Raw genomic sequence first — 23,871 nt, 5'->3', positions numbered from 1 at the left:
AGTTACAATGGCACTGAAAAAAGTGACCTGTGGCCAGAGGTGGGTTGCTCCCAGTTCGGCCCAGATCAGGCGAACCGGTAGCAGCAGCCACGGGAGGTTCCGCCTACCTGCCCAGACTCTTCGCGTACGAGCAAGCATGTGCGAGTACATAAGCGAACCGGTAGTAACAAAATTGGCAACCCCCACTGCCTATGACCATTTTTCATACTTATGACCATTGCAGCATCTCCATGATCACATGATCAAAATTCAGATGATTGGCAACTGACTCATATTTAAGACAGTTGCAGTATTCCCTGAGTCCTTTCTGTCAATGTAACAGCCCAGATCCCTCTTATAACCATTGTAATCTTAATTCTAAGTTTCTTCTTGACACCTTTCCCACAACTTAACCTCCCTTGGCCTTGTATTTCTTAGACTTAACATAATTAACATTTCTTCCTGAAGAAGTTCTAATTCTCGATGTAACTTTAACTCTTGCTCTTCTCCACTGATGGAACAATCTACAGAATGGTAGTATAGGATCCACATGTTCTCCTGCTTTCTAGGGAAGTAGTTCAATGTTCTATGGCCCTGATGGTGAACCTATGGCATGCATGCCACAGGTGACACATGATGCCCTCTCTGCGGGCACGCCAGCCGTCATCCCAGCCCAGCTCCACCACACATGGACATGTGCCTCCCGCCAGCCAGCTGGTCTTCGGCTCTCTGCCGTGCATGTGCGGAGAGCATACGGGGGATGCGAGTTACGACAATGTGATAACACAAGTTTGACATCCCTGGTCTAGCTCATACAAGCTAGTTCTCTGCATATATTCAGCTATTGATTGAAGTGAAAATAAATGGCATGCAGCAGGGCATTCAAATTTGTCCTTTATCCATGGTATGAAAGAATCTAAAGCTCTCTTAACATAGATAACAATGTTCATCCCTTCTCCTTCTCTTGGACAGAACCCAAAACCTTGCTTGGCACAATTATGACACCCTCTGGATCTCAGTAAAAACATGCCAAGTTACACCCTCCTCCATGATGAGATCATGAATGAGGGTTTTGTTACACACCAACTTGGCATTCAAAAGCACAGCCAAAGTACAGGATCACTGAGGATCCATGTCAAACGCAACAAAACAGACAGCAAGTTTTCTTTCAAACCAGTATCCCTGAAGATGGCCCACTCTCAGATTCCTACCATATCTCCCTACCCGCCTATCTCCTCAACTCCTCTTTTCCACCCTCCTCCACTAAGTTTCCTTCCCAGGGCAGGTACACATATCCAATCTCCACACACACACACATATCATAAGACTATTCACCCATATCCTGCCCTGATGAAGCATCAACAATAGCAACATAAACTAACCTCAGTGTAGTGGCAGCTTAAGAGTATCAGCTTTTCCTGAATTTTAAGCCCTAAGAAGATACAAAACCCACAGAAAGTGATCTTACACTGAAGGTGACTACTGATGGCACCTTCCTTGGCTATATGATCTATCTTTAGCCAAAATATTGCAGCTGGGGAATTCATTTCATTTTTTTAACTTAATAATATAATGATAATGCTGCTGTTGTGGTTAACCTACATCAACTGAAGTTGCCAACAGCACTAACTCTCCATTATATCACAGGACTCTACATTGACATGCCAAATTTGGGATATTTTACATAAAAAGGCATCTGTCCCATCACTGAACAGTGGTCTTTTCATAACAGGGATATCCATAGTTGAGGCTTCCCTCAAAAACAAAAATTGGGAACCCATTCCTTTTGAAAGAAAATAGAAAGTGCTTCAAAAACCAGATTTTCATGGTACTTTATGCAAAGGATTCTGCACTCAAGTATTATCTTTTTGATCTTTCTTGGCTTTCTAGATACTGTATATTTCTGAATTTGTATACTATAACAGAAGCAGATTTCCAAAAGGAAGTTTCCTTTGTCCTCAACTTAAAACAACATCTCTTCCTCAGTTAGTGCTAAGTTAAAAAAATAAATAGGTTAGTTCCAAAATAATTCATTTTAAATTCTTATGCATTTCCTTGACTATTTCACACTTCAGCTGCTGGTTCACTTTGTTCACAATTAATGAAAACTCTTGAATTATGTAAAAGGTTTTTTCCCCTACTGACTGAAGACAAATTTAAGAAAAGATTATAACACCACAATCCTAATTTAAGGCAGATGAATTCTGTTGATCCAGATCTCTTAGCATAAGCCATACAATAGGAAAAAGTAGGGAACATGTAATGACTTTACAACTTTTGATTTACTACCCTATTTTTGTCAAATCATGCCTTTCTCAGTAGCTTTCTAAAAACAGCAACAGGGTTATTTTAAAAATGCTTACGCAAAAGAGAATTCCACAGATCTTGCTCCCAAAAGAAAGGTGCTTCAAACTGTAACATCAGAATGCCACGAAAGAGAAGCAGGCTGAATTCCTTTAATGAAAGCAGTCATGGATTGGATTGGGATGGACAATCACTTTTTCTGCTGAGAATTACTCTCTCTCTAAGATAAACTCTTAGAGATTATGGAGTCAGTAGAGCAAATGCAAGAACCATAGCTGTGATGGTGAACCTATGGCATGCATGCCCAAAGTGGCACATGGAGCCATGTTGCCTGGCATGCGCGGCGGCACCTGTTCTCTTCCAGGTTTCTGCTGTGCCTGCGACGATCAGCTGGCCTTTGTGTGTGCGGCAGTGCTGGAAACCAAAAGAGCTGGTCTTCCATTTTCCGGTGTGAGCATGCATGCTGGCCAGCTGATTGGCGCTTGCATATGCGCAGCAGTAACCAGAAGACTTGCTGGCCGGCACACATACACATGCCGGAAACCTGAAGTTCATTTTCCAGTGCGCGCATGCCCCCTGGGCAGCTTATCTTCCTGGCTACTCCCTTTTCGTGATCCCTTTTTGTCACTCAGTGCTGCACTCGTGCACTCCCTTTTTGGAACTTGGTGATGAAAAGGTTCACTATCATTGTACTATAATATAGGGAAACAGCTGTCCCCTTGTCTTTTCTTTGCACAAAAGGGGCAGGTGGGTTTTACTGTGGGGCTTACAGGAGCTAATTCTCAGATGAAGAGGGACAGTTAGCTATAACAATTATACAACTTTAGCTTACATAATAAACCATCACTAAGCAAACCACATTTTAACACAATGCGTGGATAAAGTAGAATATTTGTAGCTCAGGGTCGAAGGGCTCTTGGTGTTAATGATATTATCTAGTTTGGGTAATGGAACGTCTGCAAGATAATAACCAAGCTCAGAGAAGTATCAATAGATACCCTACCCCCAGGTCTGGAAGCAAAATCAAGTTTTCAAATATATCAGAACATCATCAAAGTGAGAGCTGTATAGATCACTACTTTAGATCTTTGGCTGTCGATGATAAAGCCTCCCCACAACAATGCAGCTAATCCCCCCTTTCTCTCTATCCTCCTCCCTATGCACCATGCAGGCTTTATTCCTTTTCTTCCTCCTCCCTGTTTGTCCATTTAAATGTTTGTTTTGTGCCTTCTTTACTTTAAGAGTCAAAAATTGATTCTGTTTTTAAATGCATAAAGGGTTCTGGGGATGGAGCAAGAAATATTGGAACCATTCTATCGTCAAACTGCTTATAAACTAGCCAAACTGATTTTGTTGGGTTTCATACTATTAATAACTTTGAACTTTAGACCATAACAGAATACGTGGAATTCTGCAAAAACTGCTGTAATTGTATATGTGGCATGCAGTGAGCATGAATGCCATAATCAAAAGATAAAGATTTGATAATCACAGGATTTTTCTGACTTTTTAAAAAAGTGGTATTGTAAAGATTTGAAATTATAATTCTGACTGTTCTTCTGCTGTAGGAAGAACAGGAAGGAGATATGAAACATGTATAGATGCAAGTCTGGACAGCTTCAAGGCCACCTTTATGGTCATAAAACTGTGGTCAAAGTAATTCCACATCAATTTTCAGAAGTTTCAAGAACATTTCATTCTTAATATATTATAAGGACAACCTACTAATTCTTAAGCAAATTGTACCCAGAATTTTCCAATTTTCTCTGTAAATCAATTTTCTCCAAATGCTTGCACTCAAATATATTATACCGCATCGCCCATAATTCCCAGTAAACCTTTAAGCCATTATAACTAACTTTAAGCCATTATATTTCATATACCAACACATTGTGAGCACATCAAGTTTGGGCATACTACTATAGGTCATGTTTCATACCTGTGCTGTACTTTTTTTAGCACATTTCTGAATAGAGGGCTTTCCAACAATGTGTTAATTAATTGTTCATCCCAGAAAAATTCCTGTGATATAGAATAACAAATCTGTCTTGACATGACAACAGCACATTCAATTAATAATATTTTTCTTCTAGGTAAACCACATAAACATGTAGCCATGCTACCCTTTGGAAGGAGAGAACTGGAAGGCTTCCCTTTTTCAGAAATAGAGATCATTTTCCCTCTTGTATATGCAAAGTAACTGTAAAAACAAAGAACTAACTGGTTAAAAGTCTTCCTGTAGACGTTAACCTGCCAGCAAAAACTGTAACTATCAGCTTATCCAAAGTATCAGAGAGGCTGAACTTCAGGCTATCAAAGTGAGTGAAAGAGAAAAAGGCTTACCTTGTCCAATATATACTTGTTGAGATATGGCATATATCCCTGACTTGATACTGGGCCATCATCATCATCTTTGAAATGTTCCTCCAAAGCTACAGGATCATGAGGAATACAAAGCACAGTGTAGAGGTTGTGAGAAAGCACCTGGGATAATAAGGGAACAACAAGCATTCAGTAATGAATTAGATACAATACAGGACATCATGCTTGTTTGTTTATTCTTTACATTATTGCCTCATTCACATACTAAACAGAATGAACTTAGTGGCTATCATTCTCACATCCTTACTGAAACTATAATTGGCCCTATTCCCGAACAGACATGTGAACAACTAGCATATCTGCAAATATGTCCAACCTTGAATATTATGAAGTAGGGAAAGGCCAGGTTAGATAACAAATTATTTCAGTCCCTTCTTCATTAAAAATTATGTTAATGATTTGTTTACTTGAAAATCTGAGCAAAGGTAAACTATTCAAGACTTTTAGAGCCTCTCAGAGCACTAACATCTTACAATAACAGAATATACAGCCTTGAATGTAAAATAATGTATACAATGTACTTTAACCATTTCCTTCTCTCAACTAAAATGGGTTTGTATCCTTACATACAGAAGACATTCTATAACATCTGTATGAAGACACTCCTGGCTCTGTTCATAAAAGGCAATGAACAACAAACTAGCCTACCAAACTTTAGCCTAGTGAGCGGTTTCTTAACCAGGGCTGTGTGGAATCCTAGGGTTCCATGAGTGGTCACTCGTGGTTCCCTAGAAGACCATGATTTTGGAAAAGCAGACACTGAACAAAAGCCCTCCACCTTCGACATTGGGTTGACTGCCAAAGGATGCATACCCTGGCTGGGAACAGGAATTATGCAGGCACATGCAATCAGGAAGGTGACCAAAACACCAGCTGAAGAGGGAGTAAGAGGAAGGACGAAGAGAAGAGGGAAGAGCATCTTGGTTCTGATAGTTTCCCATTTTATTTTGCCAGAAGATTGAATATGTCAAGGTCAAGCTTGACCAGGATTAATCAAATGAAACTTTCCTTCTGCAAAATTCTCTATTGTATGTACAAAGGAATAGTTTGCATTTACAATTCAAAATGCACAAGACTTTCAGAGTTCATTAGGTCCCAGCCCACTTCTATGCTTAAAGTAAGCATAGAGTACGCTTATTCAATTGACTATTTAGAGCAGTAAGAAGTAAAAGGAACACTTTTACACACAGGTCCACAAGACAATATCATCCAGGAATCCATTTAATTATTCATTTAATATAAAGATACAATATCAACTCTCCCAAAGTAGAATACAACTTTTAAAATTTCTCACCCAATAAATACTATTTCATTAATATTTCCTTTACCAAGAATCATTTGCTTTACTTTTTGAATTACAACAGAACACACTCACAGTGAAATCTTCTATATACACACTCAGAAATTAATAGAGTTCATTTGGACTAATTCCCCAAGAAAGTGATTGCAATCTAAAAGACAAACATCTCTCAAGCAGAAGTGTTGACATTGGGTATTCTCTGTGATGACAGCCTTACTCCAAATTCCAGCCACTCTAAATGTTTGATGGGGAAGGGGAGGGATCAGGTAGTTTCTCAGCAACCAAACAATAGACTAGTCCACAAGGATGAACACGTTTTACAGAGGTTCAACTCATTTGGGAGTTCATTTGGGATTTGCAGGGCCTATGTTTATGTTAATTTATCAAAGAAAGTCTTTCTGTTTTGCACAGAATGCATGTAAGGGCTTCTTCATTAAAAAGGCTTGCCAAAATGGGCCCTGAAAACCCTGATATGGTCATTTTATCAGGATATAGAAAAATATGAAACCATTTTACAGAAACAGTAATAAAATAAGATTTTAAAAAATCTCTGAAATGGCTAAATCTTGCACAATAGCATGCAGGATTTCAAGTAAAACTGAAGCTTCTGAAGATTTGAGGCAATCCTACATGGCTTTGGTGATCTTCTGAGAGACTGAACACCAATTGCGATAGTCAAAATCTCGCAAAACTGTAGCCATTATATCCACTCACCCATCCCTAACAGAATGCAGTAACATTTGATACCTGAAATAGCTGGATTAAATTTTGGATTAAAAAGAATCTTCTCAGCTAAGAAAAAGTATTATGTAATCAGATTTTATTAGTTAGAATAAGGAAAAGATCAAAGAAATATCTACATCTCAAAAACTACAATTTTAGGTACTTTTTCCTGACACAGTGGTACTTAGTAATGAGTAAACATAAGTAGGATTCAGAGGTGGGTTCCTGCCAGTTCTAACTTCTTCTACAGAAGAGGTTCCACAAATCTACCGTGCCATTTAGAACCGGTTCCAGCTCCCTCCCCCCACCCGTCCGCACCACGCTTGTCCCGCCCGCTGCTCACTGATTGGCTGGCTCACCAATCGCCCTGCCCGCCTTTAAGAGTCCTATCTAAACCTTAAAGTCTTAAAGCTGTCAAGTCTGAACATCCCAGGTTTTTTTTTTTCTAAAGGGCAAGGGTTCAAGGGTCTTGTAACTTGACAGCTTTAAGACTTGCGTGCTTCAAATGCCAGAGTTTCTGACCCAACATTTTGGTTGCTAAGCAAGAGCATTGTTAAGTAAGTTTCACCACATTTTACAAGTTGGCCATGCCCACCCAGTCACATGACTGCCAAGCCACTCCCATTCGGTCACATGGCTGGCAAGCCACTCCGACCCAATCACATGGCCAGCAAGCCACTCCCACAAAGCAGGCCACACCTACAGAAGAGGTTGTAAAAAATTTTGAAACCCACCACTGGTCGGATTGTGCTGCAGGTGTTTTATCTTAATCTTTAGATAACAAGAGCTGAAAACAATTCAGGTAACTAGACTCAAGTAAGACAATGCAATATTGTCACTTTTATACAGACTTTTACCTAGAGTGATTAGTCAAGCTACTTATATTGTTCTTGTCACAACTGTCAAAAATCAACCCCAACTTTTCAGACTTTTTTCACCATGCTAGTACACATTTTCATTGTTCTCCTTCACGCTACTGGACACGGTAAACTCTGCAAAAACTCCCAAAGTACATTTCAGATAATTCTTTGGGTTTGGGAGAATTCTTTGGGATATTATGGGAAATAGATTAAAAGGACGTTTAAGCCAAACTGCTTAAACTCAGAGAATGTACTGTATATAAAAAATAATCCGACTTAAGTCTGTCTTAGGTAAGTCAACATTTTTGGGGGGCCAGAGACAAATTTAAAGTACAAAACATGTTCTGCGTGCTTTTTCAAAAAGGATGCCATTAAGAGCATTATCTATTCACAAAAAGGTTATGATAGCAAATTTGGCTACTTACAAATTCTCCAAGTAGCAACCATGACCTGGATGACTGAGAATCTCCGCAGACATTACTGGAATTGTGAGTCGGTTATACATTTAAATCTGAGTTTAAAGTTTGGACTGACCAATTTTTAAATAAAGGAATAAGACCTAAAGTATTTTTGTATCATATTGCCTTCTGACTTTATATTGGTAATTTTTATTAACACAAACACTCATTTAGCCATCAACAAACTTAATTTGCTCTAGATCTAAAGCAGGGAACAGTAATGTTCTTTTCAAAATATTGTTACTAGCTGAATTTTCACAATTTTTCTTTGTTCCACTGAACCAGTTCTGCTTTTAGTGTAAGTCTGTTTATTGCCTTATGGTTATAAACATATTTTACAAAGCTGATCTATTTTTATAGCTGTTGGATAAATATTTTCTTTATAATGGATTAGTTTAACTAACTTTTATGGCCTTTATTACAAAAGAATACTGCTGACAGGTTCAAAAAAATATTTCTTAAAACATTAACATAAGGGAGTCTTGGCACATTGAAGAATAGTAAGCTTTTGTGTGCAAGGCTTATTTAATAACACATATTAGATCAAATATTTTATATACTGGATATGCCAGTTTTGTCAAAATGGATTAAGATGCCACAAAATCCCTTTTTTTAATTAAAAGTTTTTTTATTAAACACACAATAAAACATTGGACACAGTGTAACCATCCTGGCAATGTCTTTGCCATACATACTAAAATATAAATTTAAATATCATAACCACCTTGCTTATTTACATTTGTTCTGTTCAGTACTTACAAATATAAAGACATCTTACTTCCATCCATAATACTTTGATCTTGTCTTATACATTTTCACTCTGTTATCGTTACATACATAATTCTAATTTTCCATTCTATAGTTCCTAGTCATTTTTTATTTTGCCCCCCCCCTTTTCTGTTCCAACCATCAATAAAATTTATCCCAGATCTTGTAGTATACTGCTTCATCTTTATTTTTCATTTCCCACGTCAGTCTATCCATTTCAGCACAAGTCAGAATTTTCCTCATCATTTCCTCTTTTTGTGGAATTTCCCTGTTTTTCCAGTTTTTCAGCAAAAACCATTCTTGCTGCCCTTGTAATATCTATTGTTAAGTAGATTACCCCCTTGTTATATTTGTCCTTTATAATTCGCAAAAGAAATAATTCTGTTTTGAATTCTATTTCCTCTTTGGTTAACACTACCAGGCACATTTGAATTTTCTGCCAATATTCTTCTGTTTTTTACACAATCACCACATATGGTAGTATGTGTCTGATTTGTGATCGCATTTCCAACAATTTGGCAATACATTTCTAAACATTTTTGCCAATCTCGCTGGCGGAAGATGCAACCTATAAAAGAGATGCCACAAAATTCTTATTTTTGCCACAGCAGTCTGCAAGGAGACAAAGCCGTGATATTTACCAATCTAGTTTCTTTAAAAAGTAAAAGGTAAAGTGCAATAAAAAATATGAACAATAAATGTTAATATTAATGGTGGTTTTATTTTTATCATGTATATAGGTGCCTATCTCACTCAAAGGATCTGGGTGGCTTATAAGGATTATAAATCAGAAAAACCTACAACATATAATCCTTAATATTCAAAAATAAGCAATAACTCCATCACAATTGAAAACGTTGATCAACAGCAGAGTTCTACTCTTCTACTCACAAGACCCTAAATGAGACCCTAACAAGGATGGGAGCATACAAATGAGATGCTGTCCCACAAGACTGCCACTGTCACTCCAGAGTCCAACAATATGGCACTGTTTGATAGAAAGTCCTTGGAGCAGGGTCTCTCTACTAGATTTAGTGGGGTGAACAGAAACAATGGGAGAAAGGCGGTCATGTAATTAGCCTTCATCCGATGTCACCTAGGGCTTTATAGATGACACAGCTTGAACTCTATCCAAAAGCCTACTGAGAACCAATCTAGTTCACGAAGCCAATATAGTATATCAGCATTATGAGAAATGCCAAAAACTGCTTATGCCACTGCATTCTAGACCAGTTGCAGCTTCCAAATACTCTTTCAAGGGCAGCCCCATGTAAGGTGCAGTAATCCAAGCAGGAAGTTATTAAAGCAGAAGTTATGATAAGCAGGATATAACAGTCTAGGAATTGTGCAGATGATGAACACATGCAAAACACAAATACATCAGTTACAGCTCCTACCAGCTCCTAACAGGAGCCAAGAGTCAAAAGAACCCCCCAAAAATGTACCAACTGATTGGGGAAGTACACCACCTGCAGAGTTAAAAATGGAAAATCCCCAGAGCCAGGAGGCCTTTAAACTCACCATCAATCTTGCCAGGATTTGATGATTCAGTTATTTGCTGCTAGAAGTATTTATATGCACTTACATTATGTGCTATGTAAGACAGAAACCAAGTGAGAGAAGTGCAAAGTTTTTTCTTGGAGATGAAAGAAACATCGAGGGAACATGTGAAGGAGGTGCAAAACAATTGCAACTGTGAGCCTCATCCTCAAAGGTTCAACAAAATTATTTAACAGTCAGACCACCCACCACATTTTTCTGTATATGCAATCCATTTAAATATACTATATGCCTTAGTTATGTTCAAGGAATTATCCAAAGGAGCAAAGCCCTGTTCCAAAGTTGATGTGAAAAGGCGAAGACTTAAAAATGAGTACAACGTAGAGTTACATACACAACGCCACCTCCACATCTATCTGACTGGTCTATGCCTTGCACAGCAGGAGGTTGGGCTTCTAAATTCATGGTGTTTGTATTTGTTTGTTTCTAAATTCTTATGTATTGGGGGGCTTTCTATGGTATTTGTTCACCTAGAGTTTCTGGGAATAGGCATCATTTAAGCAAAAGCTAAATACTATGCATTCAGCTGAGAGATCATACAAGGAATTGCAATTGTGTTTGCTGAAATGTAAACACATCTCTATAATAGCAATAGCACTTAGACTTATATACTGCTTCACAGTGCTTTACAACCCTCTCTAAGGGGCTTACAGAGTCAGCATATTGCGCCCAACAATCTGGGTCTTCATTTTACCCACCTTGGAAGGATGGAAGGCTGAGTCAACCTTGAGCCTGGTGAGATTCAATCTGCCAAACTGCTGGCAGCTGATGATCAGCAAAAATAGCCTGCAGTACTGCACTCTAACCACTGTGCCACCGCGGCTCTACAATGACCTGCGATCATAGAGCAGGATCCTGAATTGAATAAGACCGTTGGCTTACCTGAATGGTCCTTCTCTAGGCGCTGCGGAGTATCCAAGCACGGGTTAACTTTAGCTTGCTGCCCAAGGAACTGAGTTTTAAAATTGATTGTAGCTCCGGCTCTTGGTTGCCTCAGAGGCTCAGTTTTGAAAAACGAAGAAAATCAAATAGTCCACAACTCGAACCAGTCTAAGTCCAAGTCCAAGACATAAGGTGAAAGAAACACACCTCGTGGCCCCACCTCAAGGGTGGATTTGGACACTCCGCAGCGCCTAGAGAACAACCATTCAGGTAAGCCAACGGTCTTTCTCCTAGGCGCTGCTTGGAGTGTCCAAGCACGGGACATGCCAAAGCTATGTCGAAGTCGGGAGGGAAGAAGAAGAACTGTCTGGGCCCACGGTACTCTCCTCCCAAAGGGCGCCTCAGCGGAGGCGAACATGTCAAGTTTGTAGTTTCGGATGAATGGAGACGGACCAGACCATGTAGCAGCATGGCAAATTTCCTCAATCGGAGCTTGAGTAGCCCAAGGGCCAATGTTGCTGCGTTCCTTATAGAATGGGTGGTAATACAAGGCGGAACCAGTCTGGCCTGAGTCTCGTAAGCCATCTTGATGCTTGCTCTGAGCCAGCATCCAATGGTGGAGGACGTGACTTTCTTTCCTATGGAAGCAGGTTGGAATGAAACAAATAATGTTTCTGACCTATGGAAAGGAGCAGTCCGCTTCATGTAAATGCGCACCGCCTGCCGCACGTCCAACTTGTGTCACATTACTTCTCTCTGGTGCTTGGGACGAGGACAGAAGTTCGGAAGTATCACCTCTTATGCCCTGTGGAAAACAGTGTTAATCTTTGGAACGAAAGCAGGATCCAACCATAAGATGACTCTATCGGAGTGGAAGATGCAGAGATCGCCTCTGACTGACAAGGCGGCCAATTCCGATATCCTGCGAGCTGAGGTGATGGCGACCAGGAAGGCAGTTTTAAGGGTGAGGTGGCGCAGACCCACCGTCCGCAATGGCTCAAAGGGGGACGCGGCAAGCGCCTGTAGTACAACAGCCAAGTCCCAGGTAGGGTACCTATGGATGGGGGCGGACAGATGTTGGACACCCCTTTTAAGAAGCCCCGAACCTGGGGATGTCTAGAAAGTGGTAACTGAGAGTCAGTGGACAGAATGGTGCCCAGGGCAACCACCTGTCTACGGAGAGTGTTGGGTGCAAGGCCCTTGACCAAACCACCCTGCAGAAATTCGAGGACCTGTGGGATGGTCGCAGACAAAGCCACTATCTGACGGCTGAGGCATCAACGTGAGAAGGCCGACCAGGTTGCTTCATAAATTCTGAAGGTGGAAAGTCGTCTAGAAGCTTGAATAGTCCAGATGACTCTGTCGGAAAAACAGTGAAGCCTCAGGAGGTCCCCCTCAAGTGCCAGACGGCCAATTGCAGCTAATGGGGCTCCAGGTGTTGGACAGCCCCCTGGCTGAGGGAGATTTGCTCCTGAGGTATGCACCATGGCCAGGATACCGACAGGTTGACCAGGTCAGCGAACCAAGTCCTCCTCGGCCAATGAGGAGCTTCCAGCAGCACCTCCGCCCCCTCTTCCAGTATCTTCCAGATGACCTGTGGGATCAGAGGAAGAGGAGGGAAGGCATGCAGTCGATCTGGAAGCCAACGGGATCGTAAAGCATCTGTGCCCTCCGCCCTGGGGCAGTGGAATCTGGTGAAAAACCAGGGGAGGTGTGTGTTGGCTGGCAAGGCGAACAGGTCGACCACCGGGTGGTTGAACCTCTGGGACAGTTGGCAGAACAGTCTTGGATGCAGCCGCCATTCCGAGTTCTGGATGGTGGTCCTGCTTAGCCAGTCCACCGTCACGTTGTCTACGCCAGAGATGTGGTCTGCTCGAATTGAGGCAAGACGTCTCTCCACCCAGTGACCCAGGGCCTCCGCTTCTGACATCAGAGCCAGGGACCGTGGTCCGCCCTGATGGTTCATGTAAGCTTTGGCGGCTATGTTGTCCGTCAGAATCAGTACATCGCGGCCCCTGACCTGATCAAGGAAATGGCACAGGGCAAATTTGGTCACCCGAAGCTCTAGCCAGTTGATGTTGGGGGCGAGCTCCGCCTGCGACCATCTGCCCTGGACTACCGAGGTCCCTAGATGAGCACCCCAGCCAAAGAGACTGGTGTCTGTAGTGATTATCAGGCACTCCAGTTCTCTGAAGCAACTGTCCTTGAGGAGCGCCTCTGACAGCCACCACCTGAGGGATCGGAGGACCTTCAGGGGAACCCGTATCACGCCTCTGGAGTTGCTGGCCTTTCTCCTCTGGAGAGGGAGCAGAAACCACTGCAGTTCTCGCGTGTGCAACCGCGCCCACGGGACCACCGAAATGTGAAACACCAGCTTCCCCATCAGCTGCGAGAGGGAGACGATCGACGCTGAACCGGTCAAGCAGATGCTTCTCACCAGGGTCCAGATGCTGTCCACCCTCTCCTGAATAAGGAAGACTTGGCAGGTCTCGGAGTTGATGATCGTTCTGAGGTGCTGGATTCTGCAGGTCGGGGTCAGGTGATTTTTGGCGAGGTTGACTGAGAACCTGTGGAGATGCAGGACCTTGATGGTGGTGTTCAAGACTGCCCGGGCCTGCCCCCTGGATGACGAGTGGATAAGGATGTCGTCTAGGTAGCATTCCAATCTCACGGGAAGAGACCGGAGCCGTGCAGCCACAGCGGCCAGCAGCTTGTTGAATGTCCGCGGGGCCGATGAGAGTCCGAAGGGAAGAGCCTTGTACTGGTAATGGTGATCGGTGAACTGGAACCTCAAGAACTTGCAATGCGCTGGGTGGATCGGAACATGCAGGTACGCTTCTTTCAGGTCAATCGAAGTCAGCAGATCACCCCGCAGCCCAGGATGGTCTGGAGGAAATGCATTTTGAAGCGCTTGTACGCTAAGTGTTTGTTCAGCTTCTTGAGGTCCAGAATCGCCCTCACCCCCCCCCCCCGAGGACTTGGGGACCAGGAAGAGGATGGAATAAAAACCCCTGCCTTCTTGACCCCTGGGGGCCTCCTCTATGGCCGCTATCTCCAGGAGGTGTTCTATCTCCGCCCTCATCAGTTGGAGCTTGTGGGCGGACCTGGGGATGGAGCAATGGAGGAAGGTTCTTGAAGGAAGGGACAGGAACTCCAGGGTCAGCCTGTGGCGGACTGTGTTCCTGACCCAACTGTCTGTTGTGGTCTCCTCCCACTGAGCGGCATAGAGCTGGAGATGGCTGCCTATGCGGGGGGGAGCCCTGTGACGGTCACTTGGATTTCTGAAAGGGTTTGTTGGAATAACCCCCTCGGAATGGCTTGCGGAACCCTTGCTACCTGCCTCTGCCCCTAAACAAGGACCTATCCTGGGAGCGATCCTGTGGAGGAACGTAGGTGCGACCGGGGTCGCCTGAGGAAGTGGAGGGCTTGCTGTTTCAAAAAGAATTCTTATGAAAGAGCTGACTCTTACGTTCCTGCTTCTTAGTGACTGGAGGAAGCACTTTGCGTTTATCCTTGGACTCAGTCAGGAATGGGTCCAAGGCCTCCCCAAGGAGCTTTCCCCCTTTGAAGGGAGCGGAAGCCACCTTCCATTTCGCCTTCACGCCAGCCTGCCAGTGGTGAAGCCACAGCAGGCGCCTCAATGTGACATTCGAGGCCAGGGGCCTAGATGAAAATTTAGTGGCCGCAAGAGAGGCGTCAGCGGAGTACTCCACAGCGGAAATAATCTTATTGACATCCTGCCTAGTCCTGGAGTCTCCTGCCGGAAGCCCTGCTAGCAACTTTCGAAGCCAGAACAGGGCTGCCCTGCCAAAATAGGAAGAGGATGCGGAAGCGCGCATGGCCCAGGCGGTAGCCAAGTGAGTCTTGTGAGCCGTGGATTCCACCCTCTTGTCCTCTGCCTTAAGCCCTTCCAGCAATTCCATGGGAAGGGAGGAGGGAGAGGTGAGGGACATGATAGGGTCATCCACCTGGGGAAGCTTCAGAAACTCCTCCAGTGGGGCCTCCATAGTGTACAGCTTCCTGTCCGTTCCACTGGGGTTGGCCATGGACCCCGGTTGGGCCCATTGCCGCTGAATTACATCTAGGAACAATTGAGGGGCCAGGACTAAGTCCAGAGGCGGAGGCACCTCCTTAAATAAGCCTGCTCCAGGATCCTGGGGCCCTATGGTTACTCCAGTGGCTTGCTCAGATGGAGTTTTGGCCATGGGGGCTGGAAGGCCCCCAGGCCTTGGTGAGAATGGCCCGAAACATAGCGGGGTTGAAGAGGCCTGAACTAGTGGTCTGCTCAGGGGCGGGGTTCTCATCATCCGAGAGAACTGGAACCTCTATCTCAGCCTCCTCCAAATCTGAGACTTCGCTAAGGCCCGTTGGGGCAGGAGAGGACGCCCTAGCCTCAGAGGTTTTGGAGCGTGCAGTATGGCTCGCAACGGGTTTGGGCGCCACAGAGGGCAACTTAGCCGCTAACTGCAACATGCCATCAGAAATACCCCATGAAATGGCACAAGCCACAACCTCCTCCATCGCCTTAGATAGCATGGCCTCCTGACCCTCAGGGGGAGGGGGCTCCAATTCAGAAGGAGCCAAGGATTCCTCCTCAGCCCCTGAATCTAAGTCTGCCAGGGAGTCCACAGCCATAGAATGAGTTGGTGACCCCAGAGATGCCCTAGGCTGCCTGGGCCTAAGGGTGATTCCCCCTGTTGGAAGTCACTTCTGGGAGACCCACCCCCGGATTCACTTAGAGTGGAGCCCACGGAATTCTTGCGCTGCACGGCCTGGGCCTTCTGGAATTGTTTCTCCAGGGCCTTCTGGCGGCGCACTGCCATCCTTTCCTCAGCCTTAGAGGCCATCCCTGCTTTTGGCTGATTCTCCCTGGGGGAAACACCCACCCCAACACCCTTGGCCGCTGGGTTGGGCCTACTTCGCTTGTTGGGTGTGGGCCTGGTCAGACTGCCTCCTTGTTTCCCTTCATTGCTGTGCTGAGGGCTGATCTGCTTCTCCATGCTGCCAGCAATCAGAAGGAATAGGCCTGATGAAGGATGGGTCTGATCGCGTTGGGCCTTGAGAGGTATTAGGCCCTGAATGACAGATGAAGCCTTAGTGGAGCTGGCTGCTGGATCAGCCAAGCGCCTGCAGATCTTCTTGAGGCAGGTAGGAAGGCTGGTTAGGCCCAAGTTCCCCGCGGCCGCTGGTCTGAGAAAGAGGAGGGCAAGAGCATGCCTGGCCACCCAGTGCAAGGCCCTAGGCTTAGGGCAGCCCGATCTGCTGAGGTGGGACAGGCTGCACGGCAAGGCAGGAGCCCAGAAAATGGAATGTGCCAAATTAAGCTATCCAAAATGGTGCCCGTTCATGCGCGTGATTGGAGTGGCAACGGGGCTTCGGGGAGCCTAGCGCTCCTCGTGAGGGGATCCCTGGCTACCTAGCTCACCCCTCAGGCTCAAGGGCTGCTGCCTAGAGCATCCCAACCTTAGGATTCGCCCAAAACAGCGCCTGGGCTGTCAGCGCTCCAGAAAGCCTGTCCCAGTGTTGCAGACGCAAACGGAGCGATCGGAGGCTTGATAACAACAGAAAAAAACTGCAAACCAAATACTAAGCTAAAAATGAAGAAATAAAATAAAAGGAGCTACACTAACTCAAGGATTAGGGGTCCAGCTTGCTGCTCAAGGACTGGAGCCCCAGAAATACATCCTATAGGGCGACTGAGTTTTTTGAAACTGAGCCTCTGAGGCAACCAAGAGGCGGAGCTACAATCAATTTTAAAACTCAGTTCCTTGGGCAGCAAGCTGAAGTTAACCCGTGCTTGGACACTCCAAGCAGCACCTAGGAGAACAGAGCATTTTTCGTGTTGAAGTGAGTACAACTATCTTTTGATGACAGCTGGAGGAAGTAGGGAGTAGGAGCTGCTCACTGTTCCACTATGGCATTTTCAGGCAAATGCTTGAAGTGATGGTTCCACAAAGTTGGTCCTTCTCTTCACTTGCCCCTCCTATTTAAAAAGATAGCAAAGAGCAAAGACACAGGAAATTTTCCTAAACCTTAAAGCAATGAGGAATGATAAGATTTAAAAGCATTTGGCATGAATGTGCAAAGGACTTAACTTTCATGCAGTATGTCATAACCTCATCAACCTTGAGCAGCAACAAAGACTCCAAGAAAGAGAGAAAAGGGCTGCTAAAGAGTTATTGCAAAACATTTTTCCAGTCAATACTACTACACTGGCATAACAACAGACAGTAGGCAGATGATGCTTTAAGACATTATAAATCTTTAGTGACAAAATAGCTACAGAAATGCTACATTCTGATAAAGAATCTTTCAACAATTTTGAGCTGAAGTCTATCACTCAGGAGGGCTCTGCATCCAGAAATCCCTAATATAGCATCCCAAGAGTCAGATTATCTTTAAAAAATCACAGGGAAGTTCAAGTTGGGAATTAACTGAAAAGCAATGACATGGTAGGTTCTGGGTCAGGGAACTGTCTCATTAAAAGCTCTCCATTTTTCATGAAGGCAGCAATAGCCTGTGTAGTGAAGATGGATAAAGGCCAAACTGAATCCCAATTTTTATTGAACAAATTGTCTGCATGGAGCTATCCAAGGTCCTGCAATCTTACAATGACCCTACATTCCACTTTCATGGCCAAATTGCCCTTGAGTGATGGTAAGATCCTGAACGCAGCTGAAACATCCAAACTACTGTTTTAAAATGTGTACCTTACAATTTCTCCAACCTATTTTGAGCTAATGGGCATATTGTATTGTATTGTATTTGGTTTATTTGTATGCCGCCCTTCTCCAGGAGGGACTCAGGGCGGCGAACAACTCAAAGGGGAAAGGGAACATAAACAACAGTACACATAATTAAAATACACGAAAATCACACAGCCATACCAGTCGAGAGGGGAGGGGAACTCATCAACCCCAGGCCTGCCGGCACAGCCAGGAAGGCCTGGAGAGAGGTTAGGGTCTGGATCTCCGCGGGGAGTTCATTCCATATCTGGAATGTTGAAACAATGTGCAAAATGGATTGCAGGGGGAAATGACTGCCAGGGGAGACATGATCAGTTATAAGCTAGTGGTCAAAATATTACATATCATCCTATCTATCACCACCTCATTTCACGGGATGCCCTATACTATCTTGTTTGGTTTATTTTGTTTTCTTTTCTGAATTAGTGAGCATACTTCCAAATAAAGCACTGGGTTACTGCCACCTGTTGTTTTTATTTTCTGAGTAAACATAGGGGACACTTTGGCACCAAAAGGAATTCTTGGGGAAAAGGTGATGTTGGATGCTGGCACTATGCTCTGCTGCATACAGCTTCCGTGTGTGTGTGTGTGTGTGTGTGTGTGTGAGAGAGAGAGAGAGAGAGAGAGAGAGAGAGAGAGAGAGAGAGAGAGAGAGATAGTGACAGAGACAGACAGACAGACAGAGAGAGAGAAAAAGAGAGAGATACAGACAGAGAAATCAGGCATTGATTAGAAGATCAATGGAAGATCATGTCGGGGCCGCAGATACTATACTGGGACATTCTGTGGAATCAATTCCTCTGTGCAATCATTCTCTTTTACTCATTGAGATTCCTGATTAAACTAAGGAGCTTTTTCTAGGCATTTAAGGCAAGAGGACCAGAGCAGCATGCCACTTCTTGTTATAATTCATTCATTCATTCATTCATTCATTCATTCATTCATTCATTCATTCATTCATTCATTCATTTCCAGTAGAACCTAAATCGAGAGCATGTCGAATAAAATACAGTACAGTAACTAAAATAACAAGCAATAATTACAAGTCAGATTGTATCCATACACATTTTTCACTCTGTTTAATTTAACTTAAAAAAACAAACTAGGAATTGATTAAAATTCAACATTGGAAAGTAATTAAAAGAGGGAAGGACCTTCAGGGAGCAAACCAGCTCCAATTGCTATGTGCTGCTCTCTAAGCCCCAAGCAAGACAATAGAACCACATTTTTATTTGGATTACTTTGATTCCTTTCCATTGCATGCCCCTCTTTTACTTGTTTATAATTCTGTTCAAGGCAAATCAATATTCGGCATTATCCAAACTTACTTGGTTAAAACATCTCTGGAGAGCCAGAGATGGAGGCCATACCTCCATCCTGGTTCTCCTTGACCTCTCGGCGGCTTTCGATACCATCGACCATGGTATCCTTCTGCGACGACTGCGGGAGGTGGGGGTGGGAGGCACTGTTTTGCAGTGGTTCTCCTCCTACCTCTCGGACAGGTCACAGTCGGTGTTAGTGGGGGGGCAGAGATTGACCCCTAGGCCCCTAATATATGGGGTGCCGCAGGGTTCGGTCTTATCCCCCCTACTATTTAACATCTACATGAAACTGCTGGGTGAGATCATTCAGAGGCACGGGATAAGATACCATCAATACACGGACGATACTCAGTTGTATCTGTCCGCCCCGTGCCAACTCAATGAAGCGGTGGACGTGATGAACCGGGGTCTTGAGGCCGTTAGGGACTGGATGAGGGCTAACAAGCTTGTACTCAACCCGGAGAAGACCGAGTGGCTGTTGTGTTTCCCTCCCAATAATTCGATCAGTGTTCCATCACTCAGGCTGGGGGGTCAAATTTTATACCCCTCAGAGAGGGTTCGCAACTTGGGAGTCCTCCTGGATCCACAGCTGACTTTCGACCACCATCTGACGGTTAGCCTGGTACGCCAGTTGCGACCCTACCTGAATCGGGAGGCCCTCACAACAGTCACTCGGGCCCTTGTGACCTCTAGGCTGGAATACTGCAATGTGCTCTACATGGGGCTGCCCTTGAAGAGCATCCGGCGACTTCAGCTAGTCCAGAATGCGGCCGCGCGAGTGATTGTGGGTGCACCTCGGTTCGCCCACATAACACCTATCCTCCACGAGCTGCGCTGGCTACCTGTTGATCTCCGGGTGCGCTTCAAGGTGCTACTTGTCACCCATAAAGCCCTTCATGGTAATGGATCTGCATACTTGAGAGACCGCCTCCTGCCAATTACCTCCTTGCGACCAATTAGATCGCATAGATTAGGCCTCCTCCGAGTTCCATCTGCCAGTCAGTGTCGACTGGCAACCACACGGAGGAGAGCCTTTTCAGTAGTAGCTCCGACCCTTTGGAACGACCTCCCCGTGGAGATTCGTACCCTCACCACCGTCCAGACCTTCTGCACAGCCCTTAAGACCTGGCTAGCCCGTCAGGCCTGGGGATAAAGATTATAACCTGTCCCCACCCGAATGATGAATGAATGTTGTGTACTATTTTACTCTTATGTATTGTTTTGCGTTTATTGTCTTGTACCCTCCCTTCCCTATTTTATGTAAGCCGCCCTGAGTCCCCTCAGGGAAAAGGGCGGCCTATAAATATTAATAAAATCACTAAAAATCACTAAAATCATCTATCAGCAAATATGGGCTGATTCCAAAACTTAGCTGAGCCTCTTGCTAAACGACTACTTTAATTCCCACTCCCAGACAGGGTTTTGTAACCTGAATTGCAACAACACTTCCTCTTTATGAAACAGCCGACATAAGCAGCTACCTAAATTTGACAAATAAATAAACAAACAAATATATATGAAATCATTGGAAAGACTGTAATTAACAGTGTTCTTTGCTCTAATTCATAATTGCAGCTGTGCTAATCCCAGTGCCTCCTGAGTAGAAAATGTGTTGATTATGGGTCCTGCTTAATAAAGGTAAAGGTTCCCCTCAAACGTATGTGCTAGTTGTTCCCAACTCTAGGGGGCAGTGCTCATCTCCATTTCAAGGTCAAAGAGCCATCTCCATGGTCATGTGGCCAGCATGATTAAACGCAGAAGGCGCACAGAACGCTATTACCTTCCCACCAAAGTGGTCCCTATTTTTTTACTTGCATTTTTACATGCTTTTGAACTGCTAGGTTGGCAGGAGCTGGGACAAATACCGGGAGCTCACTGTTACGTGGCGCTAGGGATTCGAACTGCTGAACTTTTCGATCGACAAGCTCAGTGTCTTAACCACTGAGCCACTGCGTTCCCAATTACTTTTAATTAATTAATTAATTATTAAAATAACTAATTAGTTACTTTCAAATATTCATTTCTCTCTCTCTTTCTTTTTAGTGATGTGTCTGGTTTTTCTAAAAACACATAGTTTCAATGTTTTGGCTACTTTGCTAAGGCTTCTGCACAGAACAGGTGGACAGAAAACTCATCATAGTGGTATACAATCCCATCACATTTCATGTCTTCTGCAGATTATGGCTAAACTTTGTACAGTAATATTCATCCCAGGGCGGACAACAAGCAAGCGTAAAGCTTGAGGCATTTGCTGATTGATAGGTAGTCCTCGATTTATAACTGTTCATTAAATGCTGGTTGAAAGCTATGACAGCCTCAGAAAAAGTGATTTATAACCTTTCACATTTACGACATTTGTACCACCCTCACGGCCACATGATCGCAGTCTGGATGCTTGGCAGCTCAGATTTACAACTGTTGCAGTCACACGATTGCCAATTTCTAGCAAAAAAAACCACTTCCACCCATTGGGGAATTGATTAACGTCTATGTGATTCAAATTGTCATTAAAAATAGGTTCAACTTGACTAATGACCACAATGACGTACATCAGAAATTCCAATCCTGATTTGTGGCCACAAGTCAAGAACTACCTGTAATGCCAATCTAGCAAAAGGAGTTGGTTGTTTGTTCATTGTTATTCTTTGTCAGTTGTAGTGTTGTATTTCAGAGCAGAAGCATGATCCCCGACGGAGAAGATCTGAGACTCTGATGAGCGGAGATCGTCATGGCCAGAATGTCCTTGACCCAGTGTCAACTTCTACTGCTGCAGCTCTACTCAAAGAAGTTGGGTCTTACAACTATTATTTTGCCCTCATCACTACATGATTAGACCATTACAATATATTACTCCTTCTGAGGTTGGCTTGGATGGCCAGGTACACTCAGGTACAAAATACAATTATTCATTAGCTCTGGCGCAAACACCAGCTAAAGGAGAGAGGGGAATAAAAAGGTCTTCCAAAATGGAGAGAAATGGAAGAAAATGGCAAAGATCAAACCATTGAAAATTTTATCTGCTGACTCCCAAGGAAATGCAGTTAGTCCGGCAAGATTCTTGTAAAATAGCAGCTCAACAATAAAGAAACTGTTTGGCTATTCATGGAGTTGTTATGGTTCCTTGTGCCTGAGCCTGGGATTACTCATTAATAATATATGACAGTGATAGCGAATCTTTTAGGCACAGAGTGCCCAAACCGGAAGGAACACATGCGCCAGAAACCTGACGACCAGCTGGCAGGCAGCTGGGGCAACAACGTGTGCGCCCATAGAGAGGGCTCTGTGTGCCACCTCTGGCAGGTGTGCCACAGGTTCACCATCATGGATATATGATATATGGTTGCTATTAGGTTTCCCGGTACAATTCAAAGTACAGGTTTGGCATGATTGCCTTCTCCAGCAAGATTCAACAAATCCAATAAGTTCAGTTTGGGAAAATCTCTGGGTGATACCCCACTTTTGGGAGGTAAGTGTGGAAAACAATGCTAGGAATCATATTTTTTATATATAGCTCTGTATTGTGGAACAGCTCTTTCTTAGCATTTAATTGGCACATTATATTCCTATGTTGCTCTTTAATGTGAGGGTTATCCATGGTTACGCTTCAATCCCTGATTCAGAAAAAGAACGGTTGACAAGTTTTATGCTCAAATTCAATCCAAAACAGATAAAAAACATGCAGACAAGTTGTGCTGCTTGCAATGGGGGACTGGAATGCCAACATTAGAAACAGTAATGAGGAAAACATAGTTAATTTGTATGATCTAGAAAACTGAAATATAGCAAGAGAATAATTTATCATGGGATTCTGCCAATTCATTATTTCCTTATTGCTAATATGGTTGTCAAATATAAGTAGTCTTCAGTTAATGACCACTCATTCAGCCACTGTTTAAAGTTACAACAACATTGAACAAGTGCTGGTTATGACTGATCCTCAAAGTTCTGGCTGTCCCAATACTGCCACAGTCACGTGATAGTGATCTGGGTAGTTGGCAACCAAAAGTTGTAGCATCCCATGGTCATGTGATTGTGATTTGTGACTATCTCTGCTGACTTCCCACAAACAAAGAGAAGCTGGCAGAAAGTCGCAAATGGCTCATCCTTCCCTCATCTGCACATCCCCCCCCACAGCTCCTCTGAACTTGTGCTGTGCCTCACTGACCATCCACACACCTTCCCTGTCCACTAATGTACTTTCACTTAACAAAATTTCCAAGCAACCAGAAATTCTATTTTTCAAATTTCCAAATCAGGCAAAACCATATTAAACAAATATCAATCAAAACTTTTACAGGCCTCCTTTAGTATTGTGTGAAACTTTGAAATACAGGTTGTGGCTACACTCTACAGGCATCTACAGGATAGAACTAGTGCACAGCTTCTCAACCAGCTTCCTTTATCCCATTTTTCCGCCTCTTATTACAGACAAACTGCATTAATCAATAGATTTGCCTTTCACTGAAAAAGTTCTTTTTCTCAAATCAATGACAAGAGAAGAGGGAAGGGATAATCCAGACTTGGACATAGGTGAAAGGTGAAAGAAAAGTCACAAGTGAAAGAATTACCTATTCCAGAATGAATTTA

The 23,871-nt window shown here is 43.8% G+C and overlaps 1 protein-coding gene across 2 annotated transcripts in view; it reads right to left on the bottom strand.

The window, feature by feature from the left end:
* Positions 1 to 23,871, bottom strand: part of DEF6 (DEF6 guanine nucleotide exchange factor) — a 59,801-nt gene that overhangs the window by 25,503 nt on the left and 10,427 nt on the right. For both annotated transcript variants that reach the window (XM_014052588.2, XM_014052590.2), the window contains exon 2: positions 4,627 to 4,767. In XM_014052588.2, the coding sequence (XP_013908063.2) occupies positions 4,627 to 4,767 (141 nt within the window). The remainder of the gene's footprint in view (positions 1 to 4,626; positions 4,768 to 23,871) is intronic.

This window comes from Thamnophis sirtalis, unplaced genomic scaffold (assembly GCF_051295495.1).
Source record: "Thamnophis sirtalis isolate CommonGarterSnake01/CBP01778 unplaced genomic scaffold, rThaSir2_p1.2 scaffold_7, whole genome shotgun sequence".
NCBI lineage: Eukaryota > Metazoa > Chordata > Lepidosauria > Squamata > Natricidae > Thamnophis > Thamnophis sirtalis.
The sequence above is the reverse complement of the archived record's forward strand: the minus strand, read 5'-3'. Positions and strand labels throughout refer to the sequence as shown.